At 39.0% G+C, this 9,400-nt stretch overlaps 3 protein-coding genes across 10 annotated transcripts; all 3 read right to left on the reverse strand.

The window, feature by feature from the left end:
• Nucleotides 1-185: 185 nt before the first annotated feature.
• LOC114820561 (probable calcium-binding protein CML16) lies at nucleotides 186-1,186 on the reverse strand. Of its 2 annotated transcripts, none has more exons than XM_070810340.1 (2): nucleotides 452-1,186; nucleotides 186-333 (listed from the first exon to the last, which is right to left on the reverse strand). In XM_070810340.1, the coding sequence occupies exon 1, from the start codon at nucleotides 941-943 to the stop codon at nucleotides 467-469; it is 477 nt and encodes a 158-aa protein (XP_070666441.1). In that variant the 5' UTR covers nucleotides 944-1,186; the 3' UTR covers nucleotides 186-333; nucleotides 452-466. The 2 variants fall into 2 exon arrangements, with proteins under 2 accessions (XP_070666441.1, XP_028947368.1); XM_029091535.2 differs by having other exon boundaries at nucleotides 186-338; nucleotides 452-1,176.
• A 903-nt stretch (nucleotides 1,187-2,089) lies between these two features.
• On the reverse strand, nucleotides 2,090-2,942 carry LOC114820490 (uncharacterized). Its single transcript, XM_029091241.2, has one exon. It carries the CDS (start codon nucleotides 2,800-2,802, stop codon nucleotides 2,332-2,334), a length of 471 nt encoding a protein of 156 aa, XP_028947074.1. The 5' UTR covers nucleotides 2,803-2,942; the 3' UTR covers nucleotides 2,090-2,331.
• Nucleotides 2,943-3,533: 591 nt separating this feature from the next.
• Nucleotides 3,534-7,923, reverse strand: LOC114819152 (proline-rich receptor-like protein kinase PERK9). 7 transcript variants are annotated; one of them, XM_029091237.2, is made up of 9 exons: nucleotides 7,758-7,923; nucleotides 6,171-7,345; nucleotides 5,553-5,963; nucleotides 5,385-5,471; nucleotides 5,174-5,244; nucleotides 5,010-5,086; nucleotides 4,718-4,865; nucleotides 4,078-4,239; nucleotides 3,534-3,992 (listed from the first exon to the last, which is right to left on the reverse strand). In XM_029091237.2, exons 2-9 carry the CDS (start codon nucleotides 7,264-7,266, stop codon nucleotides 3,822-3,824), a joined length of 2,223 nt encoding a protein of 740 aa, XP_028947070.1. In that variant the 5' UTR covers nucleotides 7,267-7,345; nucleotides 7,758-7,923; the 3' UTR covers nucleotides 3,534-3,821. The 7 variants fall into 7 exon arrangements, 4 of the variants coding, with proteins under 4 accessions (XP_028947070.1, XP_028947071.1, XP_070666442.1 ...); XM_029091238.2 differs by having other exon boundaries at nucleotides 6,171-7,319; nucleotides 7,758-7,900; XM_070810341.1 differs by having other exon boundaries at nucleotides 6,171-7,528; nucleotides 7,758-7,883.
• Nucleotides 7,924-9,400: the final 1,477 nt, after the last annotated feature.

Here is a 9,400-nt window from a genome sequence, read left to right on the forward strand (position 1 = left end):
GCATGAAGAGATTCTTAGCTATCTCCGGGTATATGTCCCTCTATTTATTTCTCATGGAATACACAACCGGTTACAAGACAGATTCTCGAATCTCTCTCACCATGCATGAAAGTTCACGTCGAATTACCAAATCATATTCTGAGAGAGAATTAAGAATTACATGCAGATTAACATTAAATTATAAGTTTCTAATAACACAAATTATTATTTATACAAAAAAAATTTACAAGATGTGTTCATAATTAATTGGTAATTCTGATCTTAATTAACTAAAAGGGCCTTGAGGACATGTCTCAATGTATATGCTTGTCTGTGCAGATCGTCTTCCTCCTCCTTTTCTTCATCCACAAGAAATCAAAGACATGCCCACAAAAACCCACACACGAAAAACAAAAAATTAATAAAAATAAAAGTCAGCGAGAAAAGTCAAACAATGCAGATCTGATCCTACCCGCGCCACACCCGATCAAATCCCGAGAAAATCAGTGGCGGACCGAGACATGATGGTCGCGAATTCGTTGAAGCTAATGACGCCGTCGCCGTTCGTGTCGGCCTCCCTCATCATATCGGAGAGCTCCCGGTACGTCAAGGGGTGGCCCATTTTGGCCATGGATCCGGCGAGCTCGGCGGCTGTGATGTAGCCGTTGCCGTCGCGGTCGAACGACCGGAAGACCTCCATGAGCTGCTCCTGGTTGATCAAAATCTCCTCGTTCATGTCTGGGAGGATGGCGGTGACGAGCTCGTCGAACTCGATGGCACCGTTGCCGTTGGCGTCGATGTTGGAGAGGAAAACGTGGAGCTGGTCGCCGGTGGGCTTGAGGCCGAGGGAGCGGAGGAGGGCGGCGAGTTCGAGCTGGGTGAGGCTGCCGTCGGAGTCCATGTCGAATCGCATGAAGATGTCCTTCAGCTGCTTCAGTTGATCGGATCCGAGCGCGGCCATCATTAGTATAACGGCGGCCGAGAAGAAGAAGAAGAAGAAGAAGAAGAAGGAAGGGATCGAGAGATCCAGACGATTTGAATTTTGTGAGATTTTGGGAGTTTAATTTCGGGTGGATTGGGTTTTTTGTGTGTGGCGCTGATTGGTTTGTGTTTTTGGGTTTTTTTTCGTTTTCGTTTTTGTTTTTTGAGTTTTAATTTTTCTTGTGTTTGGATTAAAAGTTTAAAAACTGAAAACGCGTTTTTGCCAAGAGTTGATCAATTGCTACGTGGTTATATATTGGGGGGGATGCTACTTAGGGGCTGTTTGTTGATTGACTATATTCAGGAGAAATTTTCAAGTGTGTCAAGAATATTTTCGGTACATTAAGTGCCATAATACCGTTGATTGGAAACTTGAAAAAAAATATTCTTACCAATTATATCATGACACTTGATATATCAGTCCGTATTCCGGCACAATGAAAAATCTCTCCATATTTATGACTTAAATATGTGTTTTTCTATTTTGGGAATAATGTGTTGATTTGGGTCTATTTAAGTTTTGAAGTAAATTCAACGCGCTGACATTTGTGAGTTAAGTCAGTTGGTCAAAGTGATGCATTTGCTTCTATGCACTCAAGTTTGATCTCAATTCCCATAGAAGTTAAACTTATTCTAACGCGTTTAGTCCAATGTCAACTAAAATAAACTTTCGATTATGCCGGATTAATTAATTGATTAATTAACAACTTTTGTTTTATTTTTATCAAGAACATGGCCTAGCTGTGATGAGTGTTCAATCATTTTTATTTCTTCTTTAAAAAATGGGATCAGCAGGTGGCTTTATCACGATAATCTACTTTTTAGAGGCCGAAAAGATTTTTAGAGTCATTTCAGGCTCCTCTAGTTACCATCGTGTGATTGGAGCTAACATAATTAGGTGAAGAACATTCGAGATTCAATGTGTAGAATCTATGTGAAAGTGGCATTTTCTTAGAATATGCAGAGAGCTTCAATGACAACATATTTACAAAGTTGACATAGTTTGGTTGTGTAGACGCGTGACAATAAAGACTTATTTGACATTTATAAGCATGATGTCATTATATTCGAGATGTATGATAAGGTTTAAGAATCCAAGCCTTTGATATATACCAAGGGATGCCATATATATGCATAACCTTCTTCAACATTTGTTCCATTTGAATTGCGTACATTTTCATCATAAAACGAAATGAATGTGCCACAATATTTTGATCAATGGCTACTAAAACCCATTTCGATTATACCTGTCACTCTACATTTATTGTCACGCGACTAATTATGTGACAAGAGATGTCACGTGACTGGAAATGCAGAGAAATGAGGAACATACGAAACATGTTGCAGGTAAGTTTTTTCGCGATTGAATAGCTACCTAGCTTTATGATCAATAGATGACAGAGCCACCATTTCAATCAAGTGATATTGTACAAAACTAGTATCAAATGGATCATGATTTGGTGAATGATGAGTTGGGGAGCAACCCAATTCTCCCCTACCCCAAAAGCTTCCAAATCCAAACTCTCCTCTCTGAGAAAACTCCTGCAGCACCTCCTCCACCTCCTCCATGCAGCGCCTGCAACTATGTCCTCCTCCTGCCTCCATGGATGATCTCATGGACTCTCCGACAACACTCGCAAAGTCAACGTCTTTACATGTATCCAACACTATAATCTCTTTTCTCCTTCTCTGTTGAAGCTTCTTCATGGTGTACTCTCTCGTCTTTCGGATCAACTTGCAAGGGAGCTTGTACAAGATGAAGATGGTGATTTGGAGGATCAAGCACTGGCAGCAGCACGAAATCACAACGCAGTCTGCGGCAATCATGTTGCAGTCTTCCATGGCTGCGAAAATCGGGAGGAAATGGGTGGTGGTGGTGTAGAAAACAGTTTAAAGAAATCTTCATGCCCCGGTGGTGGTGGTGTTTAAGGAATAAGTTCCTTGCCTTTGTGGGAGGTAATAGGAAGGGTGAAGCAATTGGAATGATATGTGGCGCTGTATATGAGTCATGACTTCAATCATTGTCTAACATTAAAAAAAAAAAAAAAAAAACTCTAGCTTCCAATAGGGGCTATCCAATATAATCGAATTTCTTTTTTCAAACGATATTCTAATTTAATCTAAAATACGGGAAACAAGCTCATTCCGTTCTGCAATATATTAAAATATTAGGATGTGAAAGGGAAACATAAAAGCTGTTGTTGCTTGGCTTCTACTTCTCCTTGGTGGAAGATTTCTTTGATAGCTTTAAGCATTTCCATAGAAGGTGTCACGGAGCTGTCTTTCAAAGAAAGTTCTCTCCCCCCTCTTGGAAGACTTGCAAATTTATATATCTGCAAACCCAGTTTACCCCAAATATTTTAGCACGTGACGAGTGAGACACTTGTAAGAATATATCCCGGGGTATACTCAAGATTTCCGTGTTTCTGAGGATGATGGGGCGGCCTGCAGGCTGATTTAACAAGCTCGAAATAGAGGGGTACGTATTTTCGATCTGAGATTGTCACATATAAATCACAAAACATGGAGTTGTGAAAGAGGGGAAGCAAAAGAGGGAAGAATAGGATCCATGGTTAACAAAATTGAATTATTACCTTTATAACACCACCAAAAATATTGGTGGATGCAACAAGATCATCATACATAGGCTAAGTAATTACAGGGGCAAAAAATGGCGGTCCATAAACGTATAATATAGGCGGAAGCTAAAAATGGACCTTCACAGGAACGATGGAACGATCTATACATCCGCTGCAGTCAGTTCCAGTTGCAGAAAGATCAGGTCCCAGCTGAGCCAATCCAAATCTAGCTCAATCTGGCAAAACCCCTTTCAGCTAAGTGTTTAACTCTCCGAATGTGTACTATACCTCTTCGCTGAAAAAATCTGTACTGTAATTTTGACTACCAAATGCCATTCTCCGGAACAACCTAATTTCAGCTGATTGTTGTGCCGAGTCAAATGCCTCACTTTCCCCCACTCTCATTCCGTTGTTTATATCGGAAGCAACAAAACTATCAAAAGCTCTAACAACCTGAGGAGAGTGAGAATGATGATGTTAGCTTAAGCTGGTGAAGTGAATGAATTCACATTATAAAAAAATTTCAGCTTCTTATTACCTGTCCCATTCGTGGTCTCTTAGCAGATGAATGTCGCACACAAGCAGCAGCAATCTCGATCATTCTGAACATTTCAGTATCCACATAATTCTTTTCGAGCCTTGGATCTACCACGCCGTCAAAATCTTCATTATCAAGAGCATAACTCAACAACGGCCGAGCCTGGATGGTAAAATGCGTCTCTTGTCAGGAAAGCTTGGGTTTGACCTTAGAACATTCAGTTGGTTAACTATACAGTTTTATTTCATTCAATAAACATATTGTCAATTTGTTACATATATGTCTCCTATGTACAGTCTCACATCTTTATTATGCATTTATCTACGTACTTTTGAAAAAATTGAAATGAATTCACAACTAAGGCGAGACTAAATTGTGCCCGCTGAATCCAGACAAATATTGACAGCATAATCAGAGAGTGAAAAAGATTTCATGCATTGAGATTTCTTTCTGTAAGACGGTTCTGGAGTTTCAATGCATTCCTTGTTTAAAAACTATAGGGCCAGAAGATCTCACTCAATAAATTGGGGACTTCAAAATATTCAACCGAAAATATCAAAACATTATTATCGAATTGAAGCAAAGTAATATAAACGCTGCAGCATGATATGTCCAGTATGAAAAGAGGATGTAAGTTTACCCATTCAACTAGACTCTCATCTCCCAAGGGTTGGGATGTATCTACAGGCTTCCGTCCAGTGATCAACTCAAGAAGCACAACTCCATAAGAGTAAACATCAGACTTCTCAGTCAATTTCCCACTTGATGCATATTCAGGAGCCACGTATCTGAAAATCAAGCGGAATCAATACATTATCAGGCATGAAAGGTATGTTTGTGATGACAGTATAAATTAAAATATAGAAGAAACCTCAAGAATAGCTTTGATACAAGTAGAAAGCATATGGGCCAACACTAGATTGCTGACGTACCCAAACGTTCCCATCACACGTGTGCTTATATGCGTATTTGCATCAAGCGCTAATTTGGCAAGTCCAAAATCTGAAACCTGTAAAGTAAAGAAGGAAACCATGAGCTACAACCTAACCAAAATATAGGAGTACTGAAATGTGCTCTGAGTGAAATCATGCTATACCCGAGCTTCAAAGTTGTTATCTAAAAGAATGTTTGACGACTTTATATCCCTGTGAATAATTCGAGGATGACCTGACATTAAACAAATAAAACCAAACTTGGTCAACAAAACACTTCCAGTTAAATTATGTAACCGATAAAACAATTGTACGAGGATATAGTAACCCAAACATTCAGCTATCAGAATCCAGAAACTCAGGGTAGATAATTACAATCTTCATGAAGATAAGCGATCCCACGAGCTGCACCAGCAGCAACCTTAACACGTGTCGCCCAGTCCAGAACTGGCCTACCTTCTCCTGAAAATTGCAAGGTGCAAAACATGAGATTACGGAACCATTATCACTAACTGTTACTTAAAAGCTCTGTTATAGATATACCATGAAGATGAAAATAAAGGCTATCGTTAGCAACATATTCATAGACGAGCAGCCTTCGATTATCAGAGATGCAGTACCCAACCAGAGAAACCAAATGGCGGTGATGTATGCGACTAATAATCTCAACTTCAGCCTTGAATTCTCGCTCACCCTGACCCCCTCCAATTTTTAGTTGTTTTACTGCCACCTCTCTCCCATCTGGTAGGCATCCCTTATAAACACAACCAAATCCGCCTTCGCCCAAAAGATTCTGAGATGAAAAACCATTTGTGGCCTTAGCTAGTTCTTCAAAAGTAAACCATGGTCTTGAATTTCCAACTCCTGCTTGTTCTGGTGGAGGACTCATGAACTCACTGCCAGAACGGCTTCCAACAAGGGGAGCTGAAGAATGTGCCTTCAAGAAGGATGAATCTGGAAACAAGTTACAAAAGCCTTCTTAAATACAACGGCTTATATGAGCTGATTAATTTATCCCATACCCTGATCTGAGTGAGGCTAAATATACTCTTAAAATAGTATGTTGAACTTATTGAAATTTAGAAATATCATTAAACAGAAAATCCCACATTCATAATAACAAAACAAGGAATCAACTGCGTTATGTATGATTGAAGGTACCTGATCGTGGAGAAGAATCCATAGTGGATTGCATAGCATAACCTTCAAACCCGGATACTTTTTTCTTTTGCCTCCTCATGCACCATACAATCAACCCAACGAGACTAAGCACTACTGCCCCTACCACTACTCCAATCGCCACTATGCCTCCGGTACCAATGCCGTTGGAATTTGAACTTTGTGGTGCATTCGGACTGGAAGTGTTTGTTAGTGGACTTGGAATTTGAGAATGAACTGGTGGAGAAGCCTGTGAGGGGGGAGGTGGTGACATTCTTATGATGGGTGGTGGAGGTGAAGGGGTTGGTTGAGAACCAGGTGGGGCTGGAGTAGTACGGCTAGGAGGCGGGGGTGCTTTTCTGGGAGGTATTGATGCTGGTGGAGGAGATGAACTTTCAGGGGGGGTTGATGCTGGTGGTGGAGGTGAACTTTCACGGGGGGTTGATGCTGGTGGTGGAGGTGAACTTTCACGGGGGGTTGATGCTGGTGGTGGAGGTGAACTTATGGGTGGCACAATTGCTGGAGGTGGGGGTGAATTCGGTGGTGGGTCTGATGGTGACGGTCGTGGTGAAGTTTTGGGGGGACTTGATGGAGGTGGAGGAGACTTCTCAGGTGGCGGTGAAGTTTCAGGCGGCTTTGAAGAGGGTGGAGGTGGAGGTGAACTCACTGGTGCGGGAGATTGCGGCGGAGGAGGTGAACTTGCAGGTGGATCAGATGTTGGTGGTGGCGGAGAAGGTGAACTTTTCGGTGGATTTGATGATGGTGGGGGTGGAGAACCAGAAGTTGGTGATGGGGGTGAAGAATCAGAAGCTGGTGGAGGTACATTGGATGAAGGCGGTGGTGGCGAGGTTGGCGGTGAAGCAGATTGTGGAGTTGGAGGAGGTGTTTGTGTTGGAGGTGGTGAGGATGTGGTTGGAGGAGGAGCTGATGAAACAACAGGTTGCGGAGATTGAGTGGTTGCCTTAGAGGACTCTGGTGAATCCAAATTCGGCTGAGAAGACGGTGTCGGTGTGGCGGTTGACGGCGATGTTAAAGTAGTATTGGAAGCTGGCGGCACGGCGGATGGAGACGAATTTGGAGATGGCGATGTGGTTGCCATCTAACTAGACCCAAAATCCAGTGATGGATACCATATAACTCACACACCACAACCTTCAATCAATCATGAAATCTTCAATCTTTTCACAAAAAAAACAGAGCTTTCAATACAAAAGGCCAAAAATTAGAGAAAAACCCAAGCGACAAGTTTCAAGTCTTTGTCAAACCAACATCTCCAAAAACTTCAAAAAATGGAATTCCCGAAATTCCCCCCACCACCAAACTCCACCAACCAATCACCTCCAAAACATCAAAATATTCTTCTGTGATCAAAATCCCAGAAACCCAACTCAGCAAACAGGCTTTTCAGATCACTAACTTCAAAGAGTGTGAGAGAATTCTAATTTCACAAATATTAAAGTAGCAATCTTTCTCTAAGTGAACACTCAAAAATCCAAACTTTAAGTGACCAAACGCAGCAGAAGCAGCAATATTATCACAAATTGGTACTAATAAGCAAAACCCAAATGGTAAAATCTGGAAAGGACTTACCTTTACTTCGTCAATGATGGCCAAACAAAAACCCTAAACTTTGATCTCTTGAAACTTCCTTATCTCCCAACTCTGCACCGGAAGTTCAACACACGGCTTGTGGGGTCTCAAATGTACTCTGCGAAAACTGAAAACGACTCCGAAAGAAAAATTATTATTGTTTGATGACAATTTATATGGTATTTTCTTTTTTTTAAACTCTTTCTTTTTTTCTTTTCTTTTTTTTGAAAAAATAATCATAAATATTGACAGATTAATGTGGTTGGCTTTTTTTTCTAACGTCCATTTAGTACTACGCAACGTAAACGCATTGTGCAATTTGGTCAGCGCAATTTAAATCTTATGGAGTTTGGACCTTTTCCATTTGTTTCCTTTCAAATATATTTAGATTTCATAAATTTGTTTTTATAAAGTTTGATACGTTATAATAACTATCAATTAATTGAATATAAACAAAATGTTGTAAAATAGTATTATCAAAATTTTGGCTTTTCATTCTGTTTCCTCTTATGATTTTTTAATGATTTTCACGCGAGCAATATCATACGTCGGTAGAAAATTTCCGGCTCAATTTTTTTTAAGTTTGAAAAGATATGGGAGATATGTATTAGTTTTTGCAGTGTGTTATTACGTAAGCTGTCATATAAAATGGAATTATTCTATAACTATGACAATTAAATTAGTAAACTATTCACCTCCCTAAAATGTTGATTTCGTCCTTAAAGACAATTTAATACTATAAACAAATAGAATAATCACTGTAATGTGCCTGTAGTCTGTAGTTTTTTGGAGTTTAATTTTGGAGCCACGAGTTTGACAACATTCTTTAATGCCACCAAATCCAGCTTAGTCCAACTTTCTTTTTTTTTTTTTTTTTTTTTAATTTTATATATATATTCGTTCAAAATTTTGTAAAGAATGTGCTATTTACATATTTATTTATTTATATATTTCTGTTTATTGATCTTTTGATCATCTTCAATTCATTTAATTCGACGGTTAAGAATTGAGAGGTATGACGTGTAAAAGATAAAAAAAAAAAATTATATATATAACACCACTATTTTGTAAATCGGCAATTCAGCAACTCAGCAATATACATATATATACACATATATATACATACATATATACATATATGCATATTCTCGATGGGAACAAGGACAATCTCCGAGCATAATCTTTTATTTTGTTCACATTAGAAGAAAAGACTACATGCAGGGTTAAAGTAATCCGTTAGTTTATGGACAAGCGATAGGATGCTATGAAATATAATATATTGAATAGCGGGTTTAATCTGGTGGCGGTGGGGCCGGCCCGGCATGGATAAAGAGAAGTAATTTTGTGTTGTGATTTTATAATTTAGGGAAAATTAGAATTTCCTATAGTTTTTTTATATTATTTAGATTAAACATTTGTGTTTTTTTTTAAATTTGATTAAAATGCTTTGATCAATAGTCACCTCTATTTTTTAAAATTAAAATACTATTTATCGTTTTATCTGCATGATGCACTTTTCCTTATTTAGTAGAGATATTATTAATTAAACTATATTTTCTCTTCTTCCAAATATGTTTTTTCAATCACAGGTTTTTTTTTTCGTTATGAAAACATTTAATATTATTTCTTTTTCCAAATGGTTT

The sequence above is a fragment of the Malus domestica genome, chromosome 13 (genome assembly GCF_042453785.1).
Source record: "Malus domestica chromosome 13, GDT2T_hap1".
In the NCBI taxonomy this organism is placed as follows: Eukaryota; Viridiplantae; Streptophyta; class Magnoliopsida; order Rosales; family Rosaceae; genus Malus; species Malus domestica.

Bases quoted from the DNA above. Each gene is read 5' to 3' on its own strand.
- LOC114820490 (XM_029091241.2), bottom strand. From the start codon at position 2,802: ATGGAAGACTGCAACATGATTGCCGCAGACTGCGTTGTGATTTCGTGC.
- LOC114819152 (XM_029091237.2), bottom strand. From the start codon at position 7,266: ATGGCAACCACATCGCCATCTCCAAATTCGTCTCCATCCGCCGTGCCG. The intron at 5,087-5,173 runs GTATAGCATGAT...TTTACTTTACAG, and splicing joins ATAACAACTTTGAAGCTCGG to GTTTCAGATTTTGGACTTGC. The intron at 4,866-5,009 runs GTACGTCAGCAA...CTTGATTTTCAG, and splicing joins CGTGTGATGGGAACGTTTGG to ATACGTGGCTCCTGAATATG.
- LOC114820561 (XM_070810340.1), bottom strand. From the start codon at position 943: ATGATGGCCGCGCTCGGATCCGATCAACTGAAGCAGCTGAAGGACATC.